Source organism: Myotis daubentonii, chromosome 1 (assembly GCF_963259705.1).
Source record: "Myotis daubentonii chromosome 1, mMyoDau2.1, whole genome shotgun sequence".
NCBI lineage: Eukaryota > Metazoa > Chordata > Mammalia > Chiroptera > Vespertilionidae > Myotis > Myotis daubentonii.
Window position 1 is genome coordinate 104,383,939 of NC_081840.1, and position 22,442 is coordinate 104,406,380.

The 22,442-nt window shown below is 39.5% G+C and overlaps 1 protein-coding gene across 28 annotated transcripts in view; it reads right to left on the reverse strand.

Moving 5' to 3' along the window:
- The window catches only part of PARD3 (par-3 family cell polarity regulator), a 780,879-nt gene that overhangs the window by 483,620 nt on the left and 274,817 nt on the right, over positions 1-22,442 (reverse strand). For all 28 annotated transcript variants that reach the window (XM_059655793.1, XM_059655831.1, XM_059655947.1 and 25 more), the window contains one exon: positions 3,671-3,849. In XM_059655793.1, coding sequence (XP_059511776.1) covers positions 3,671-3,849 — 179 coding nt within the window. The remainder of the gene's footprint in view (positions 1-3,670; positions 3,850-22,442) is intronic.

Genomic DNA, 22,442 nt, shown 5'->3' on the forward strand with positions numbered 1-22,442 from the left:
CCAATAAGGTAGGGCAACTGTCTTCTCCCACAGTCAAAAATCGCCTGGATAGCCAAGGTCTGCCTGAGAAAGATGTCTTCGGCAGCATGAGGGGAAAACTCAGCACAGGAAACCGAGGTATCTGCCCTCCAAGCTCTAACCCCAGAGCCCCAATCTTGGCTTCTGCTCACAGCTACTGTCCACTCTGCTCTCCCTCTGCTGAAGCCCAACATTAGTAGCTGCACACAAAATTTGTGGGTTGGCCCTTTAGGAGTCTGCCTGCATTTCAAGTCATCTCTCCCTGGCAAATAGCAATCCTGCTGGTTTTCACAGCCCACCTTTCTCAGGTCTGGTGCTCTCTCCTGGGGGCACCAGCTTGGGGTTTAGATGCCAGAGTTCTCAGTATCAACCCCCCACAGTTGAAAATACACTAAGTGGCCAGATTATGACCACCCCATCAGTACTTCGTTGGGCCACTTTTTGCCTTCAATACTGCAGCGATTCTTCTTGGCATTGACTCCACAAGATGTTGAAAGGTGATGTGAGGAATCTGACACCATGCCTGATGAATAGCACTGTCCAGTTCTGTGAGATTTGATGGTTGTGGAACCAGCTGCCTGATGGCTCTTTTAACTTCGTCCCACAAATGCTCAATTGGATTGAGATCTGGTGATTGTAGGGGCCACCTAAGCAAGGTAAAGTCTCCCTCATGTTCTTGAAAGCACTCCTGCACAATAGGAGCACTGTGGCATGGCTCATTGTCTTGCTGGAAGAAGCCATCTCCATTGGGATACGCCATCAACATGATAGGATGAAGCTGATCAGCAATGATACTTAGGTATGTTATGCTATTCAGACGTTGTTCCACACGAATTAAAGGGCCCAAATCATGTCAGGAAAACATGCACCAAACCATAACACTGCCCCCAACAGCTTGAAGGGTTGTACTCATGCATGTGGGGTGCATGCTTTCATGCTGTTTCTGCCAAATTCTCACTCTGCCATCTGCAAGATGCAACTGGAAACGTGATTCATTTGACCACATGACTTTTTTCCAATGCTCGACTGTCCAATCCTTGTGTTCCTGTGCAAATTGGAGACGTTTTATCTTGGTAACTGCAGACAGCAAAGGTGCTCGAACAGGCCTTCGGCTTCCATATCCCATAGGATGCAGTGTAAGGCTAATTTGCCTATAAAGCTCAGGTGGTCATAATAATCTGGCCACTCAGTGTATATCTCCAGAACTTCAGCTGTTGTCGGTGGGAACCCGGCAAGCCCTTTCATTGCTCTACATTTCCTACCAGTCTCTACATAGTCTCCACTTTTCATTCTTGGCTATTAGAGTTCTCTCCAGCCAGTCTTTAGTTGATTATTCAGTATTGTATTTTTTGCACTTCAGTTTTAATTCCAGTTTGGTCTTGGAAGCATGTCTGTGTAGCATCCACTTACTCTGCTACCATTTTTAATCTTTCTTCAAACAAATTCTTAGTATTAAGTCATGTTTAAAATGGCTACTGTACTTCCCTTTGCTACAACTGAAGCTGATCCACACACCCAATATATTTAATGAGTTATAAAGAAAACAATGATTATTTTCAATGATTTCTGACCCACTATACTTCACCTACTTTAAAACCTATCTAGCCCTAGCTGATTTGGCCCAGTGGACAGAGCATTGGCCTGTGGACTGAAGGGTCCCTGGTTTGATTCCTATCAAGGGCATATGCCCAGGTTGCATGCTCAATCCCCAATAGGGTGAGAGCAGGAGGCAGCCAATCAATGATTATCTCTCATCATTGATGTTTCTACCTCTCTCTCCCCCTCCCTTCCTCTCTGAAATCAATAAAATAATAATAATTTGTTTAAAGTAATGAAATTTTTTTCCCATCACCATTTATTCCCTCTAGGCCAGGGGTGGGCAAACTTTTTGACTCAAGGACCACAATGGGTTCTTAAACTGGACCGGAGGGCCGGAACAAAAGCATGGATGGATTGTTCGTGTGAACTAATATAAATTCAAAGTAAACATCATTACATAAAAGAATACGGTCTTTTTTTTCAATAGTTTTATTCATTTTAAACAGGCTGGATCTAGCCCGCGGGCTGTAGTTTGACCACGGCTGCTCTAGGCCCTCTTCTACCTCCTCAACCACCACACTGTTGTCTGTGTCCATGAGTGCTTTCTCTTTTTTTTTCTTCTTTCCCCTCCCCACCCAAACAGCCCCACACCTCAATCACTTCACCTCTTCAACTCACTGCCTAACTTTTTTATACATTTATGAATATCCATGGAAATTAGATCTATTCTGAAGACAAGTTAAATGTCATGAGGTCTATTCATAAACTGGATTCTATATCTTTGGATAGTCTACTGCATGATAAAGCATTCTAAAACTTCAAGCTAATCTCAATAAAAAAAATACTCCAAATTCCTCATCAAATGTATAATTAACTGTTTCAGAAGAATGGGCCTTACAGTTAAATCCTTAATCCAAAAAAATCAGAGACTTCAGTACACTGTTTTTTCCTGGTAGTTGCTTTGCAGTTTACAGTAATGTATTACAGAATTGTTTTCTTACTTGAACTAGTACAAAGAAGTTTGTAGAAATGCAAAACCAAGTTAAAAGAAATATGTAAAATGGGTGTTTTCACATAGATGCAACAAACAAATAAAGCAAACCTCAAGCCACATTCATTTTTATATTAAGATGTGATTAGTATAGTTCCACATTTCTCAATATATACTATATATATACATACATATATGTGCACACACATGATACATAATGTGCTACCATTGAAAAATGTTGATTAATTCACTCAACAGGTGTTAACTGAACATTATTCTATAGGTTCAATAGGGAAAATGACTAACATAGGTTAAAGCTCATGAAGTAAAGGGTCATAACTGTAACGAAATAAGATGATAGGGCTCGGTAGAAATATATGACAAAGAGCATTAATAAAAAAATTAGAAAAAATAAACTAAACAGACTAAAAAAATTAGTTTAGGACTAAAATAAATTAGGTCAAAAAAGAAATTTTAATTTTGTAGACAAGCAGTGGTCGCCAACCCTTGGTCTGCGGACCACTAGTGGTCTGTGAGGTCCAAAAGGTTGACAAACGCTGGTTTAAGGAAACGTTTGGAGCAGCGGTTGCCAACTGGTGGTCTGCAGACCACTGGTGGTCCATGAGGTCCAAAAAGGTTAGCGACCACTGGACTAAAGAAACTTCCATTTTGGAGAGAAATAAAGTTATCAATTGAGTAGTTAGAATAAATGACCAGAGTCCATTTTCATCCTTCAAAACCCATAATGCTATAATTTCTTTAATGTATCATGTGTGCCAACATTAGTATCTGTGTATACATGTGTAAAACATACCTGTAAAAACATGAAAAAAACCTAATAAGGGCATTGCCCTTGAAGAAAAACAGGGGTAAGACAGGAAACAAGGTAGGAACTTTACTTATACACACTTCATACTAAATATCAAAAAGTTTTCATTTTTAATCACATGAACATATTATCTATTCAAACATGGAGAAATAAATGTAGATCATATATAGCACAAGTGTTATCAGAAAATGCAAGGGCAATATGAAAAGCTCTCTGAACTTTGAGGTAAAATTCATTAAGCACATACACTGACTATCGTGAAGAAACTAAGAAGACAAAATAGAAGTGGTTACCTTCTTGTCACGGGTTTTAGGGCTACCAGCAGTGTTTTGCTTAAGGAAGCCAGCAGTTGTTGACCAGCGTGTGGGGTTTTTTCGTGAAGGCTCTTCAGAGGAAAAATTACTATCACTGACAGAAGCTGAGAGGCCAGTTAAAGCTGGGTCACTGCTTCGTCGGACATGAAGAGGCATATCTACAAATATAAAAAAGCATATTTTTAAAAAGGGTAACTCATGACAGAAAACTACATGTTAGGATAAAAGCACTTAAATCCAAAATATTAAAGAGCAAAATAACTATTTAAGATGGATCAGTATTCTAGACAGAAATTCCATTAGTTCCCTTAAAACAATTTATTGAAAAAGAAATGTGGTATGAGGGAAGACCTGTTCTGAAGTAAAATTGTCTGGGCTTGAATTTGTGTTTCACCACTTGTGTAGTTCTGGGCAAGTTGTTTATATAGGCTCTGTATCTAGTGCATTCATAGGCAAAATACCAAAACAACAGTATTTCTTTCTGTGAGGACTAAATGATATAAAATGCTTAAAACACTGCCAGATACACAGCGTATACTTGGCAGAGAGTAATAATGACCATTACTGTCATTATAATCCTAATATTTCTAAATAAAATATATATTCTATAAATAAAGTATAAATAATAAATCTAAGCCATGAAAAAAATTTCATGCAAATTTAAATCATACCTACTGGATTAAAAATACAAAATCTAAACAGTGTTTGTCTAGACTATTAAAGAATTCTGTTCAATAAATATTTATTTTGGTCAATAAATTATTGTCAGAAAATTAATCATATTTCATGTCCTTAAGATGAAAAAATATTAAAAATAATATGCTAATAAGGTGGTAGTATCTGGCATATACACATAAAAAATGACATAAAAGACAGTATTTTAATAACTGTATTTGTATAAGAGCGGAGTTTGCAAATGCTGTAACAAAATCAATTAAGACACCCAAGTTAACGTTTCTTATCAGTAGCATTAAGAACATTTTAGCAGATATAATCACTGTTACATAGAGAAGAAAAAAAGAGAAAAATGAAAGCACGTGAGTCTATAATATTGAAAATCAGAACCAAAAGTCCTACTCATCAACTGAGCAAAATCACTTAAAAACAAGGCAAAAAAATTTGCTTGATATATGCTAAGTCTGTTTATAAAAACCGGGATGCAGGTTAAATATTTATAAAAAGTCTCTAAGAAAACACCTTTAACAGTTTTGTAAACTCATCATTTACACTATATAAGAAACATTTTAGAACACTAATCCTTGAGGATGCTAAATTAAAGACAACTAATTACAGGCACTACAGGTTATATTGCACTGCTATGAATATAGGGGTGCATATATTCTTTCTGATGGGTGTTTCTGAATTCATGGGATATATTCCTAGAAGTGGAATCACTGGGTCAAATGATAGTTCCAGTTTTAGTTTTTTGAGGAAACTCCAAAATGTTTTCCTCGTGGGTGCACCACTCTGCATTCCCAAATGCAGTGTATGAGAGTTCCCTTTTCTCCACATCCTCACCAGGATTGGCATTTGTTGATTTGTTGATGAAGCCATTCTGACAGGTGTGAGTTAATACCTCATTGGTCTTTTGATTTAGATCTCTCAGATGATTAGTGGCTTTAAGCATTGTTTCATATGCCTTTTGGCCTTCTGTATGTCCATTGTGGAGAAGTGTCTATTTCGGTCTTTTGCTTGTTTTTTAATTGGTTTGTCTTCCTTTTGTTAAGTTGTATGAGCTCCCTGTAAAATTTGTATATCAGATGTATCATTGGCAAATATGCTCTCCCATGCTGTGGGCTCTCTTGTTATTTTACTGATGGTTTATTTTGCTGTGCAGAAGCTTTTTATTTTGATGTAGTCCCACTTGTTGATTTTCTCCTTAGTTTCCATTGTCGTAAGAGATGTATTTATAAAGAAACTGCTACAAGAGATGCCTAAGATTTTGCTACCAATGGATTATTCTAGGATCTTTATGGTTTCACGTCTTACATTAAAGTCCTTTATCCATTTTTAGTTTGTGTATGGTGTAAGTTTGTGGTCTAACTTCATTTTTTTGCACATATCTGTTCAATTTTCCCAGCACCATTTATTAAAGAGACTATCTTGACCCCATTGTATGCTCTGGGCTCCTTTGTCAAATATTAATTGGGCAAAATGTCTTGGGTCAGTTTCTGGGTTCTATGTTCTGTTCCATTGGTCTATATGTCTGCTTGTGTGCCAGTACCAGGCTATTTTGAGTATAGTGGCATTGTAATCTAACTTAATATTTGACATTATTATCCCTCCAAATTTTTTCTTCTTTCTCAAGATTTATGTGGCTATTCAGGGTCTTTTTCAATTCCATATATATTTTTGGAATATTTGTTCTAGGTTTATGAAATAATCCATTGGTGTTTTGATAGGGATTGCATTGAATCTATAGATTGCTTTTGGTAGTATGGCCATTTTTTGATGCTGATTCTACCAATCTATGAACACGGTACAGTCCTCCACTTACGTATGTCTTCCTCTCTTCCTCTATCTCTTTTAACAATGTCCTGTAGTTTTCCATGTGCAGGTCTTTTACCTGCTTGGTTAAGTTTATTCCTACGTATATAAATTTTTATGTTTCAATGGTAAATGGGGTTGTTTGGTTTCCTTTTCTGAGTGGTCATTATTGGTGTATAAAAATGCCATAGATTTCTGGATGTTAATTTTATAACCTGCTATGTTGCTGAATTCATTTATTAAATTTAGTAGTATTTTATGGAGTCTTTAGGGTTTATATGTACAGAATCATGTCAACTGCAAATAGTGAATTTTACTTCCTCCTTTACAATTTGGATAACTCTTATTTCTTCTTCTTGTCTGATACTACAGCTAAGACTTCTGGTACTATGTTGAATAGGAGTGGTGAAAGGGAGCATCCCTGTCTTGTTCCAGTTCTTATAAGAAATGGTTTAACTTTCGTCCATTGAGTATGATGTTAGCTGTAGGTCATTCATATAATGCTTTTATTATGTTGAGAAATGATCCCTCCATTCCCACTTTGTTGATAGTTTTCAGTAAAAAAGGGTGTTGGGTGTTGCTGAATGTTTTTTCTGTTATCTATTGATATGATCATGTGGTTTATATTTTTAAGTTTGTTTATGTGATGTATCACATTTATTGATTTATGAACATTGTGCCAGCCTTGAATCCCTGGAATAACTCTCACTTGGTTGTAGTGTATGAGCTTTCTAATGTATTGTTGGTTCCAATTTGCTTGAATTTTGTTGAGGATTTTTAAACTCTGTGCATCACGGATATTGACCTGTACTTCTCTTTCTTTGCACTGTGTTTATCTGGTTTTGGGATAAGGGTAATGCTGGCCTCTTAGAAAGATCTTGGAAGTGTTCCTACTCTCTGAATGTTTTGGAATAGTTTGAGGAGGAAAGGTGTTAGTTCTTTAAATGTTTGGTAAAACTTCCCTGTGAAGCCATCCAGATCAGAGCTTTCGTGTGCTGGGTGTGTATTACTGCTTTGATTTCATCAGTAGTTATCAGTATATTCAGGTTTTCTGATTCTTGCTCATTGAGTTTTAGAAGATTGTATTTTTATCGGAATATTTCCATTTGGTCAAGATTGTCCATTTTATTGGAGTAGAGTTGTTCATAGTATTTTTTTTTAGGATCCTTTGTACCTCTGTGGGGTTTGTTGTTATTTCATTTCTTTCATTTCTGATTTTATTTGGGTCCTCTCTCTTTGTTTTTGGTGAGGCTGGCAAGATGTTCATCAATCTTGTTTACCCTTTCAAAGAATCAGCTTTTAGTTTTATTGATCTTTTGTATTGGGGGGGGGGGGGGACGCGCGGGGATCCCTACGCCACTTATTTCTGAGCTTTATTATTTCCTTCCTTCTACTTACTTTAGCTTTTATTTTTGCTCTCTTTCTAGTTCTTTAAGTTGTAGGGTTAGATAACTTTTTACCAGTTTTTCTTGTTTTTTGAGGTAGGACTATAGTGCAATGAACTTTCGTCTCAATTGCTTTCACTATGTCCCATGGATGTTGGTTTGTAGTGCTTTAATTGTCATTTGTTTCCAAGATGTTTTTATTTCTTCTTTGATCTCTTTGTAATCCATTCATTGTTTAATATCATGCTATTTATCCTCCACATGTTTAATTATTATTGTTTTTATTGTAGTTGATTTCTAATTTCATGTCATTATGATGCGAGAAGATGCTTGATATAATCTCCAACTTCTTGAATTTGTACAGACTTAGCCTATGTCCTAACATGTGCTCTATCTTTAAAAATGTCCCACATTCACTTAAGAAGAATGTATATTCTGTAGTTTTGGAGTGAAATGTTCTGAAGATGTCCATTAGTTCCATCAAATCTAGTGAGTCATTTGGGATTGCAGTTTCTTCAATGGGGTATTAAAGTTTCTTACTATGATTGTGTTGCTGTCAATCTCTCCATTGTTATTTTCCAGAAGTTCCTTTTATGTATTTGGATGCTCCTGTATTATGTGTGTATATGCTTACCAGAATTATATTCTCTTGTTGTATTGATCTCTTTATTATTATGAAGTGGCCTTCCTTGTCTCTTGTTTTTGACCTTCACTTTGAGGTCTATTTAGTCAAATATAAGTATTGCTACCCCAGCTTTTTTTCATTTCCATTAGCTTGGAAAGTTTTTTCCATCCCTTTACTTTCAGTGTGTGTTAAGTCCATTGTTCTGACGTGGGTCGTGATTTTTTCTTCCACAATTCTGGGGAGTTTTTTGTCATTATTTTTATAAAACAGGTTTTCTATTCCTTGCTCAACTTCCTCTCCTTCTGGCACCCCTATTATGAAGATGTTGTTTCATTTCAAGTTATCCCAAAGCTCGCTTAGATTCTCCTCCTGTTTTTAAATTTTTTTTTCCACTTGCTGCTCTGCTCGGGTGATTTTTTCTACTTTGACTTCTAACTCACAAATTTGGCCCTCAGTTTCTTCTAGTCTACTGTTGAAACCTTCCATTGTGTTTTTTATTGTATCTGTCATTCTTCATTTCCTCTTGGGACTTATTCATGCTGATGTAATTCTCACTCAGATCCTTATAATTGTGTATTGGTCATCCAGATGTTTGAGCAACCTTATAACCATTACTCTGGATTTATTCTCTGACAAATTACTTGCATCCATTTCATTTAGTTACTCTCTGGTGACTTCCTTTCCTTTCCTTTGGAGATTATTTCTTTTTCTCCCCACTTTTCCTGCCCCACTGTAATTGTTCCTATGTGTTAGATCCAATTGCTATGTTACTCAACTTTTTTTGTGGGGTTGTCCTATGTATTCAGTGATTTGTGTGACCCAATGGGGCACTCGCTCAAATCTACTGAGCTAAGTGTTCTAGAGGCGCCCCCTAATTGAGTTATTTGGGCTCTCCTGATGTAGTTGGGCCTTAAATGTTAGTTTCTCGTTTGTAGATGCAGTCTCCTCACAAGTTGTCTGACAATGTGACTCAACCCCAGCCTCCTCGTGCAAGCTGTTGTGGATGTGCACGTGGTTCTGGCTCTTGTGGCAGGGGTTGCCTGATATCTCACTGTGGGGTCCTGGAGCCCATGGCAGGCTGGTGTGGGAAGAGCTCAAGGGATTTATCTCAGTGCTGTGGCCGATGCAATGCTGTGAGCACACTCCAGCAAACACGCTTCCTTGGCACACCAGGAAGTGGCAACGCTCGCCTGACAAATCTCCAAGAACTACTCTTAGCCCCGACCATCACGCCAACTGGATAACATAGCAAGCGTGTCCCTGTTTTATTGGCAGCTTACCCCTTTTTATACGATTTTACTTCCCTCAATAAACTTAGATCTGTGTCTCTGAACCTGGTCTCTGGAGTCGTGCATGCAAACGCCCTAGCGCAGTGGGCTCTGTCGTCCTCACCCCCGAGGGACTCCCTGTTCCAGGCTGGCATGGATCCCGGGGCCCTGGATGAGATTGTGCTACTCTGGCCGGTGTGGTGTGACTGTTGCTGGAGTGGCATCACTCTGTGAATCCCTGCAGGGATCCCAGAGCCCATTGCCAGGAAGGTGGACATCCTGGAGTCTGCCAGTGAGGCAGCAGGATTCCGACTGGGGTCGTTTCACCCTGTAACTCACGAGGGGTTCCAGAACCCAACAGCCAGGTATGTGGGGGTCACGGGGTCTGGGGCTAAAGCAGCTGACACAGGTGTCCAAGAGCTGGCAGCTGGGGAGGCGGAAATCTCTGGGTCTGCAGTTGAAGCAGAGGAGCCTTGAGCAGAGAGGCATTCCTTTAGTGACTCAAAGAAGGCTGCAGGAGCTTGACAGGGGTCTACATCTGAGGAGGTGTGGTCTTGGCCAGAGAGGCACACTCCGTGACTCACCAAGGGGTCCAAGAGTGGGCGACCAGGGAGGCAGGAGTCCCAGGGTCTATGGGTCTGCAGGTGGTTGCAGGGCATGGAAGGTGTCCTAGGCCAGTCTGGATGGTGAGAACACATAGTTTGGCCAGAGTGGTTGCAGGGCAGGGAAGGTGTCCTAGGCCAATCTGGATGGTGGTGAGCCTAGGCTCCTAGTTGCAGCAGCTCTTCCCTTCAAGATGGCATGGTTTCTGTGCCAGAGACAGGCTGCCCATACAAGTCCACATACTTCCCTTTGACTACCTTACTCACTTATACTCCCTTCCTCACTCCCATCCTGCCGGCCACCATCTTTTGTCTTTCAACAAAAATACATTTTTAAGAAACAATGTACTTCAGTGCTCTCAATATAAAACAAAATGTTTTCTAAAATATTAACAAAATTCTTCCTGGATGCTCCAAATTAAAAATGTAATTAAAAATAAAATAAAATGGGGAAGGAGAGAATACAATACTTGTGGAAAATTATAATAATGCTTCTTGGATATGTGGTCTGTTACTTCTTTTACATAGGGTCCTTGTGAAGTTGTTAAAGAACTCTGTACACCTCAACTTGTCTCTGTAAGTCTAAAGGAAGGACTATTAGTTGACAAAAGAATATCTCTAAAAAAATGATACAAAGGCAATGACCTTAAAGTACTATCCACAGTAATAAAATAACCATATAAGATTACAGTTCAACTGCAAAATGAATTTTCTTAGACACAATAAAACAGCTTATTCTATTTGTTTTTGAAATTTTTCTCAGAAGAAGTAACTTACATGCATGATTCAGATTATATAAATAATGAGAATCATCATCTGTGGAACATGATCATTGATTGTGTTAATCTGTTAGTATGAAACAGACAAAAATAATCAGCATTCTACCTTTTGGTAGCTGTAAATATCAACAATGTAGATGTAGAAAAGAAAGAGGAAGGAAGGTTACAGCCAAGACTCAGACCCTGTGGTCAGACCATTCTAGGTACAGGCTGGGGCAGTGCACCGGGCAGCATTTACTGCACAAACATCTATGTAGAGGACACCCAGCAGATTTGCTATTTTTCACACAAATTTTTATTTTCATTTTAGTTATATCTATAAAAAATAATCATGTAAATATAACTTGGATCTTTCATTTGTCCTACCTCATCACCATGTATCCCCAAGTAAAATAGGGCTCATGTTTACATTTGTGTCCACTTTCAAATTTAGGAAGGTGTCTAAGTTTTGATTACCAGGTTTATTAAAAAGAACATAATTCAATTTATAAAGTAAACTATGTGTTCTCATCAAAAGAAGTCCAGATGGTATCATAATGATCTTAAAATCAAAGTTTTCCTGCAGTTCGATGTGCAAAAAGAACTAAGTCACCACAGAGCACACAAGCAGCATGACCAAGTCCAAATGGTAGAACCCATGCCACAGGACCTTGGCCTATGTTCATGCTGCCTACAATTCAAAACCAGCAATACATCACTGTTTCCCACACTGCTGGTTTAAACTACATTTTATTGGTTTATCATTTCTTCTTGGTTGTATGATTGCATGAAAATTGTAAGGTACGTTCATATAGTTTATACACATAAATGCACACACACCCGTTTAAGTCGAGTACAGTATTATAATGATTTAACTAGGAGAAATCTAAATCTTTTTGCTTTAATTAGCCTCTACAGTTGTCACAGTGAAGAAATATGTAACTCCACATATAAAAAAGCTAAAGCACAGAGACGACAAGAGGAGCATAGGGGTGATTTTCTGGCCAGAACTTCAGCCTACTGGGTCAGTGCTCAATCACTACCCAAATTATAAAATCAGTTCCATTATTTGACAAATTTTATTTTTATCTACAAGTAGATAAAAGTATTAGTCTAAATTTTATAAAAGGGATGAATTTTACTGTTTTCAAAGTAAAATTATATATTCACTAAGAAATCATATAGTGGTTTTAACTAACAGCAACATTTGATTTGGGTGAATTAAAGAAATATTACATTAGCTATACATACATTTTAAAACAACAGGCATCCCAATTTTAGAAATGTTAACATAGGAGAAATAAGATAAAAACAAAAACAAAAAACAATCAAATAAGTACTGGTTAAACAGAGGAAGTACAATGTGTAAAATAACAAGAATGCCCCAGAAAAAAAGAGACTGCACCAGATCTCTTCAACTTTCATCTCAGGATCCATTCACACCATGAAAATTACTGAGGACCCCAAAAGCTTTTGTTTATGTGGGGTATAGCTAAGAACAATTACCATATTAGAAGTAAAAATGAAAATTATTTTTAATATTTATTAATTCATGTTTAAGTTAATAATAAAACCATTACTGCTAACATAAAGAACAGAATTATATGAAAATTCCATTTTAAAAAACAGAAAAGTTAAGGGGAGTTTTACACATTGCTTAATCAAAGACATCTGGGTTCTCATCACTGATTCTGCATTCAATCTGTTGCAATATGGCAAAGTATTTTTAAAAACTTCACAAATATTTAGCTGGAAGAATAAACATCATTTTTTAAAATTCTTTATTGTTTAAAGTATTATAAATAGTATTACATATGTCTCCTTTTTCTCCCAGTGACCTCTCCCCGGCCCCGCCTCCCCTGTACATGCCCTTACTCCCCTAGTTTCTGTGTCCATTGGTTATGCTTATATGCATGCGCAAGACCTTTGGAAGAAATAACCAGCATTTTAATAATTCTTCTAGGTAATTATGAATATTCTTTTTTGATACCACACCAAACTTAAATTTCCCAAAGATTAGCTGCAATAGGAATGTAAACTTATCATTCTTTGTTACATTAAAATCTATTTGTCTATTATACTTTGAATGGATCATAAACCCATGAAAAATTATAATATTTATTATTTGGAATATATTAGTAATTGGGTTATGCCAGTTTTCCAAATGGTGATATATTTCTTCCTATCAGAAAATTACATGTGTGAACAAACATCACTACCAATTTCATCAGAAAAGTCACTAAGCATTGGGAAGTTGTCATGCTCACAGCAGGATATAAGTTTTCCAAAATCTAATTTTCACTAGAAAGCTTACTGGTTATTTGTGACAACAAATGCTGTCAGTTGTTAGCCTTGTAATGACAGGCTCACTTCATTCGTTTTCTAGATCTTCCAGACACTAAAGGCTAAATAACCATAGTTTTTTTGTCCTTCTTTCAAATATAAATAGCTACTTCAATTACAATTCAGGCCATCACATAAAAGTTTTTCTGAAGACAACCACTAATCTTTAAAAGAAACTGTGTGCATGCTGGGTGAAGACATATGATGCCACTGCTCTGATATGTCCTAAGGGCCTGCATTTTACCCATCAGTGCCGAGGAATCATTGATGCAGATGACAACCCAGCAACACAAAATGTATCTTAGTAAGTTTATGAAAAAAAAAAAATTTTGCCCTCACTATCTCCTTGACATGGTCTTTGTGACTCGCAAGGACCCACAGATTACATATGAAGAACCACTTGGCTAGACTTGCAATTTTGCTCGCCTCTCTAAGCCTCAGTCTCCTAAACTATAAAAACAGAGGCTGGGCTGTTGGGGTCAGATCTTTTTTATGCTAAAATATGTGTGATTTCATGTAAGTTTATACTAGCACACACCTACACCAGTGATCACTTGCCAAGCCTCATCCCAGAACTTATAACAATTTATGAAAAATGTTCTTAAAAAATAATAATAAAAGCATTTCAAAGCCTTTCAGCAACCATTATCAGGTGCCTCAAAACAGGTTAAAGTATTACAAGCAACACCAGAGCTATAGGTAGTGGTGCAGATGCAGCCACAAATGGCATGAGGCCTTGTGCCAAGTTGAGTCCAATTTTATAGGGAAAAAAAATACTATGAACATTGGACCTTAATCAACAAAATGAATCATAAAACCCTACTTCCTGGTATATCCGAAAGGTTTCTCACCGTTCACTGTCCTGATGATACATACTAGTATGCTGCATATAGAATGCACATTTGTCTTGGTCTCAGAGGAATAAAATGTGAATACAGCCTTTTCCTCTATGATTTGTTCATATTTCTGGGACAAACAGTGTATGTCAGCATTACTAGTATTCTGATGTAATTAGTGTTCTTTACTGTAATTAAAAATAATAGGACACCCTGTCAGCATGGCTCACTGCTTGAACATGGACCTATAAACCAAGAGATCATGGTTCTTTTCCCGGTCAGGGTACATGCCTGGTTTGTGGCCTCAATCCCCATTGGGAGCTACGCAGGAGGCATCCAATCAATGATTCTCTCTCATCATTTATGTTTCTCTCTCTCCCACTCCCTTCTCTGAAATCAATAAAAATATATTTTAAAAAATGTGTTGTCTCTGTACTGAAACACTATTTAAAAAATAAAAATAATAGGAGTTTCTCATTTAAGGTAATTTGGTCATTACTACTAACCATTCCTCATCCTCAATTTTAAGAAAGTCAATGTATTTAAAAACATGATAATTCCTGACCCGTAATATATTTATATAAAATATATAAAAAGTAAATTCTCTGAAATATTAAAAAGAAAATTCAAAGATGAGGCTTTTCAAAATTAAGCTGCTGGCTGAAGCACATAGGCACTGGTGCAATGACACTGGGTCCTGGAGGGTGGTGGTGATGGTTTGATGTGTGCATTCCTTTGAAGAGTGGATAAAACAGCAATTAACCCTCATCACAAGATTTAACATTCTCTGTGGCACTAGTTCACTGTGAGCACTGATGCTTCTCTAGGTAGGATGGCTTTTCAATAAGAGGGAAATGGCAAATCAAATAATGAATTATAGCAAATACTAAAAAGGCAGATATATCTTTTTTAACTGTTAAATATCCCAAACTTACTCCTAATCAGCATTGTCATTGCTTCTCTTCTTTCATTCTTCTAGTGATTTCCAAATTATTTAACTACTCAAAGCAATGAATAAACCATCTCTAACAAGAGAGGTATCTAATCAAATCTAGAAATGATATAGTTTCACATGTTCTATTAGAAGTTATGATACCAAAAGCAAAATTACTTTTTATGCATAATGAACACTGCATCCCCAATCTTTGGGGATATTATACATTTCCAAAGACATATCTCCCAGTGAGAAGAACCAAGTTATTAAGACATACCATGAGATAAAAACCTGTCATCAGGATTGCAAAACTGACCTTCCAATATATATTGTCCCTTTTTATAAAGGTATTTACCAGTATTAAACTTACTGGGGTAAAATCCTTGATAGAAATTTGTGGAAAGCAAGGTAAGAAATAAACTTTAAAAAATAGTGAAAGATTCTGAGAGAGGATATAAAATGAGTTTTATCACCCTGATTCTATTTTATGTATAAGCAATAAATAAATAATACTGTAGTTGGAATTTGCCTTAGATATAAATTAAAATATCTCATTTACAGATGAGTGTATTAAGAACCAGACAGATAAATTCAGGGATGAGTCATCAGTTACACTGCTCTGTGACCCAACTGTAAATGGAAAGTTTGATACTGACTCCCTGCCCTTACAATTTGGATTTGACCACACTGCTGTCTCGGAAGAACTAAAATGTGTCAAGTCCAGAGTATGCTTACATTTCACTGGACATAACAGGTGATTTCTTGAAAAGGTTGAATGGAAAACATTTCTATAGATAATAAGATAGCTTCAATGGTTCATTGAATCTTAGACACTTAGGAGTGAAAAGAAAGTCAAGGGGAAAATATATGTGTGATAGTCTAATGTCATATAAATGTTTTCAAAGAAAAACCAAGACCTTTTCCAAGGCATATTAAATTTATAGCACTAGAATTCTCATTCTGAAACTGAAAATATAACTACTCTGATCAAAAGCCCTCCAAATACTCAAATGAGTACAAGTAAAAGTGGGGAAATCTGAATAGGATTGGTAAGTTGTAGAAATGTTAATATTGTCACTGTGATAAAATATTAGTTTTTTAAAACCTTACCATTAAGTAAAATATAAACGAATATGTCTATAGTATTTCTTATAACTGGACTCAGAGGAATAAAATATGATAATTCTACAATTATCTCAATTAAAATACACACAAGCCCGGCTGGTGTGGTTGTGTTTGAGCATCAACCCATGAACCAGGAGGTCACAATTCAATTCCTAGTCAGGGTATATGCCCCAGTTGCAGGCTTGACCCCCAGTAGGAGACATGCACAATACAGTGGATCAATGATTCCCTCTCACCACTGATACTTTTATCTCTCTCTCCCCCTCTGTGAAATCAATAAAATGCACTTTTAAAAAATGCACACAAACAAAAAAAAAACCCTCCAAAAGTTAAATAGAAAATCCCAGGTGAGAAGTCAATGTCAAGGCCTGGAGCAATCAGGACAATGGGATTTTATTAAGGTACTAGAGACCCGGTGCATGAAAATTCATGCACTGGAGCAGGGGGAGGGGGAGTCCCTCAGCCTGGCCTGCCCCCATCACAGTCCGGGAGCCCTCAGAGGTGGGAGGCGACCCAACGATCAGGGGAAGGTGACGCCCCATCATACCTCTGCTGCTGCCACTGCAAGCAGCGCAAGCCTCAGCCGGCCCTGGTTACCTGAGCCTCGGGCCACCCTCGGTGGCTGGGCAGCTGCCATCCGAGGCTTGCCTGCATCTCGGGCATCGGATGGGCAGCCCTCCATCTGAGGCTTCCCTGCACCTCGTGCCAGTCCTGTGTGGCTGGGCAGCTGCCATCCAAGGCTTGCCTGTGTCTTGGGTGTCAGCAGGGCAGCCGCCATGTGAGGCTTGCATGTGCCTCAGGCCGGCCCTGGGTGGCTAGGGGGCTGAGGGGACTGGGGAACTCCAGAGGCAGGTGCGCAGAATGGGTGGGCCCGCCTGGGGGCAGGCTCAGCCTTGCTGCGTGCCTGCTGCCCCAGCAGGGTTAAGGGGACTGGGCGCCACCATCTTGTGGCTGTGGGAGCCGCCATCTTTGAGGGTGGGGCAGTCAATTAGCATATTGACTTATTGGCTGTGGGTTCTACCATCTTTCCAACAACATGAGGGTCAATTAGCATATCCCCTCTTTATTAGATAGGATAGGATTTCCTACAACAGTCTTCTAATGGCCAAAGCTCAACTGCTATACACAGTTTGCACCCTGTAGACCAAGCATGTCAAACTCGCAGCCGCCATGCCCCATGTGGCCCACAACAAATATTTTTGCAGCCCAGCCAATATAACAGTATGTAAGAAATATTTTAATAAAAATTTCATAACAAAATTTTTACAATATCCTGTTATACATAACTAGGGGCCCGGTGCACGAAATTCGTGCACTGGGTTTGGGGGGGGGGGGGAGTGTCCCTCAGCCCAGCCTGCCCCCTCTCACATACTGGGAGCCCTCAGGCGTTGACCCCCATCACCCTCCAATCGCAGGATCGGCCCCTTGCCCAGGCCTGACGCCTCTGACAGAGGTGTCAGGCCTGGGCAGGGGACCCTCATTTCCCCCCATCACTGGTTCTGCCCCCAACCCAGGCCTGATGCCTCTGGCCAAGGCATCAGGCCTGGGCAGGGGACCCCCAGACCCCTCCTATTGCTGGCTCTGCCCCTTGCCCAGGCCTGATGCCTCAGCCAGAGGCGTAGACCCCCATCACCCTCTGATCACCTGATCGGTCCCTGGCCCAGGCCTGACGCCTCCGCCAGAGGTGTCAGGCTTGGACAGGGGACCCCCATCTCCCCCCGATCACTGGCTCTGGCCCCCGCCCAGGCCTGAGGCCTCTGGCCCAGGAATCATGCCTGGGCAGGGGACCCCCATCTCCCTCTGATCGCTTGCTCCACCCCCCGCCCAAGCCTGACACCTCTGACCCAGGCTTCAGGCCTGGGCAAGGGGACCATCATATCACCCCAAACCCCAGCTCAGCCCCCCACCCAGGCCTGATGCCTCGGCCAGAGGAGTTGACCCTCATCACCCTCCGATCACCAATCACCGGATCGGCCCCTTGACCAGGCCTGAGGCCTCCGGCAGAGGTCTCAGGCCTGGGCAGGGGACCCCCAGCTCCCCGCGGTTGCAGGCTCCGCCCCTGTCCAGGCCTAACGCCTCTGGCTGAGGCGTCCGGCTCGGGCAGCGGGGACCCTCAGCTGCAGCGGTCCCACGATCGTGGGCTCCACTTTAGGTCCAGGCAAGGGACCCCTAGCTCCTGGGACTGCCATCTTCGACCGTGCCCAGCTCCCATCGCTGGCTCCACCCCTACTTCCTGCTATCACTGGCCAGGGCGGCAAAGGCACCTGATTCTCCGATCATGGCTGGGGGGCAGGGCAAAGGCGGCTCCAGGGCCGCCTTTGCCCTGCCCCCCAGCTCTTAGCTCCCCACTGGGTTTCCGATCACTGTCAGTGGCAGGGGGCTTCTTCCTGCTTTCCCTTTCGCCTCCCTGCATTATGCCTACATATGCAAATTAACCGCCATCTTGTTGGCAGTTAACTGCCAATCATAGTTGGCAGTTAATTTGCATATAGCCCTGATTAGCCAATGAAAAGGGTATCGTCGTACGCCAATTACCATTTTTCTCTGTTATTAGTGTAGATTATTAATAACGAATTACAACGTACGCTAATGACTGATTACTATAGTCATGTTGCATTATTTCCCTTACGCGCCTTACACACAGGCACACCAGTTAGCAGCAAATATTTTAGCAGCCAATTGCCATGTCATGATTCTTGTACTGACTTGTTTGGTGTGCCCAACAGGAAATATTTTGCTTTTGGAGAACAAGAAAAATAGGTTTATTTGCATTATGCTTATTAATTTGTGCAGTTATTCAGTGTCTGGCTAGTTAATGTTCAAGAAAAAAATATTAATTTTATTAAAATGTTCTATTATTTTATGTTAACAATTACTCATTTATTTCAGCACTGGATCTATGTTTCTTTCAAGAATCAAGTACTCCACTGGTGCTATATACTCATTCTCATATAACAGCTCTGATATGCAAGATTAGCAGCTTGTAACAAAAAATAAATTCAATAAAATAGCAGCATATGTACGAGTAAGTACCTTCTTGCACATTAATTTCAATTCACTTATATTTGTTTTCTGGGTTTGTTTTTTGGGTTTTGTTTTTTGTTTGTTTGTTTTTTGCTTTTTACCTTACTCTGTATATTCTCTTACTATTTAATATTCAGAACCAAGATGGTGGTGTAGATAAATTCCTGTACTCGCCACCTCCCACAACCACATCAAAATTACAACTAAAGTACAAAACAACCATCATTCAGAACCACCTGAAAGCTGGCTGAATGGAAGTCCTACAACTAGAGAAGTAAAAAAGAAAGCACATTTTAAAAAAATATTTTATTTTAATTAAAAAAATGTTTAATTTTGTTTTATTGCTTAAAGTATTACAAATAGTACATATGTCTCCTTTTTTTCCCCCTTGACCTTCCCTCAAGCCTCTCCTACCCCCCAGTGTCTTGTGTCCATTGGTTATGCTTATATGCATGCATACAAGTCCTTCAGTTGATCTCTTTCCACCCCACCCAACCCTCCCCAGCCTTCCTGCTGTAGAAGAAAGCACACTGAGAATGGTAGGAGGGGCGGAGGAGCGGACCTGGCTGGTCCAACACCCACATGTGCCTTTATTTTTATTGGGATGGAGATTGTCTCTGCAGAGGCCATCTGTGAGGAGCAAGGGGTCCCAGCCCCACACCAGACCTCCAGCCCAGGGTTCCAAAGCTGGGAAAGGAAGAGAATCCCCGTGACTTTAGACTGTAAAAACCAGCGGGGATTGTGGCTGAGTGACAGAGGCTACTGGAGACAAGGGTGTTCCTTTTAAAGGGCCGGCACACAAATTTCCAAGGTCCTACTTCCTCTGAGCTCCAATACCTGAGGGTGGCACAATACCAGGCACATATGGGTAAGAAGTCTGGCATTGGGGGTGGCATTCTCCCAGAATGGGGTGTTCACATGGGTCATTGTTCCTGTGCTGAGACCTCCCCTGTTGCAGGGCTGACTAGAAGCCATATCTGAGTTTCCATCACTGTGGCTCACACTGTTTGCTCTTCCCTGATGACACCCTGAGACCTTGCACCATCCAATTTACAGCCCTACCCAAGATGTTTGCAGAGGCTTTTCCTTGCTCAGGCTTCAGGCTTTGCTAAAATATATCAAACAAACTATAACTGGCATCATCATGCCCCAAACATATCAATAAAAGACTCAAGATCTGGCACTAGAACCAGCCTGCCTGATTTCACGCCTGGACCTTGCCTGGGCACCTCCAAGCCCAATACAAATAGCTCCTGCAGGGTGGTCCCAGGAAGTGGCTGACTTTGCACCTCCCTGGAGGCCCTGGAGACAATGCACCCAGTGGACAGCTTCAGACCAGAGCAGATTACAACTCTACATATCCCCAAGTGACACACTCAAGAGGCAGACTCTGTGAGCACCAAAGCTCCACTGAAGCAAATCCTGTTCCATAGGGGTCTTTTCTGTCCAGCAGCTCTCCCACTACAGTCGTCTGAGACACCAACAGTAATCAAGGCTCAACTACAAGACTGTGCACAGAGCCCACACAGGACGCACCTAGAGTGCCCAGTTCAGGTGACTGGGGAGTCTGAGCCACTGGGCCATCCAGGACACCTACTACATTAAATAATTTTATATGACAGCTAAGTCACTAGAAAGGAACAAACAGGAAAAGAACCCTTCCTTTATTTCTCACCAGGTTAAAATTTCAGATGGCTGATATGTACCATAACATACAGCCAGTGACGCTACTGCATATCCTAGAAAAGGTAATTACCAAAAAGAGTTTGGAAAAATAGAAAGTCACAGCACATGTTGACCTTCACTAGTATACACCTATAGGCATAGCTTCTCAACAATGATATGAAAATGAAAAGACAAGTGGGAGGGAGATTATATACAGTCTAAATAAAATTATAGTCAAAACTGTTTGAACATTTTCTTCCCTTACCGCCTTTACCCACAACAGTCAGTGTCTAAATGTTGATAACCTATAGATCAATCTACCTTTAAAATTATCTCTTTCCTCAATTGATTTGTTTTAAAATTGATCCAGGTACCTCACAATTTGGAATTTTCTGTAGTAACTTCCTATCATATTTGATTCATTCCACTGTTTTTAATCAATTCAAAAAATGTGACTTGTTTACACACAGGGGATTTCTAAAGCTGGCTCATATTATCTCACAAAAACAGATTAAGATTTCAGGAGTTGGGGGAGGAATGGAAAATACCTGTAATATTATCAACAGTGAAAATATATTTAATAAATAAATAAAAAATAAAAATAATAAAAGAATTCAGAAATGTTTAAGAATGGGTTGTTAGATAATCATTAAAATTAAATTATATAAACTTACAATTAAACAAATTATACTTTAAAAAAAGGTAATACTCAAAACAATTCACTTCCCAATTATTTTACTACATTTTATTAGTATTTATGCTCATGATGCATCTATTGCATCTGTACTGTACAAATACCATATAATGGTGTGCCAGGATATATCTCTTACCAACTCTGTATTCATTAATATGACATTGATAACTTGAAACTGGCCACTGTGAGAGTATTTATACCAAGGAAATGGGCAAATGCTACAAACCAAGTCTTTTCTGGTTTTTAGCTATTTAACATTTACCAGTACCCCAGTAGATCTAGAGACCCAAACAAATTCCCTCTTCTCCAGGTATCACCAAAATGTATGAGCACTATCAGGAAAGGCTTTCCAAAGAAATGGTTACTTATCCCAAGGAATAAGTCAAGGTTAGCTATGTAGGTAATGAGGACAGAGAATAAGCTAACAAACACAAGGAAAAACAGGGTTCTTAGAGCTAGTCAGGCCTGAAGCCCATCCAAGAAATTCATCCAAGGGAGCTAGTTATAGGATAGAAAAAGTGGATGCTGAGAAGACAGACACAAGACAGGTCTTGCACACCTTAACAAACACACTAATATTCTTAGCTGTATTAAAAAATAATGGGAAGATATTGAAAGTTTTTAAGCACTGGGAGTAGAAGGAAGATATGTGGATTTTCAACGATCATTCTTGCTTCACAGCAGAACAGACTGAAGAGTGGCGCCAAGAGAGGATGCAGAGAGACCAGCAGATGATGGGTCTAGTAGCCCCACACCCTGCCTGTTAATATAGGCCTCTTAGCAAAATCTTTTTGAGCATGCAACAGAATAGCAGTTTTATTTATTTATTCATTTATTTATCATTTATCAGTTAAATACATGCTCAATTATACTAACATAAATATTATTCAACTCATACAAAAAATTGTAAATCTTAAAATGAGATAATAAAATAAAGATGAATGCAAAGTTCAAATATTCTTTAACACACTTCAAAAATTGTGCATCTTAACTCAGAGACCACCA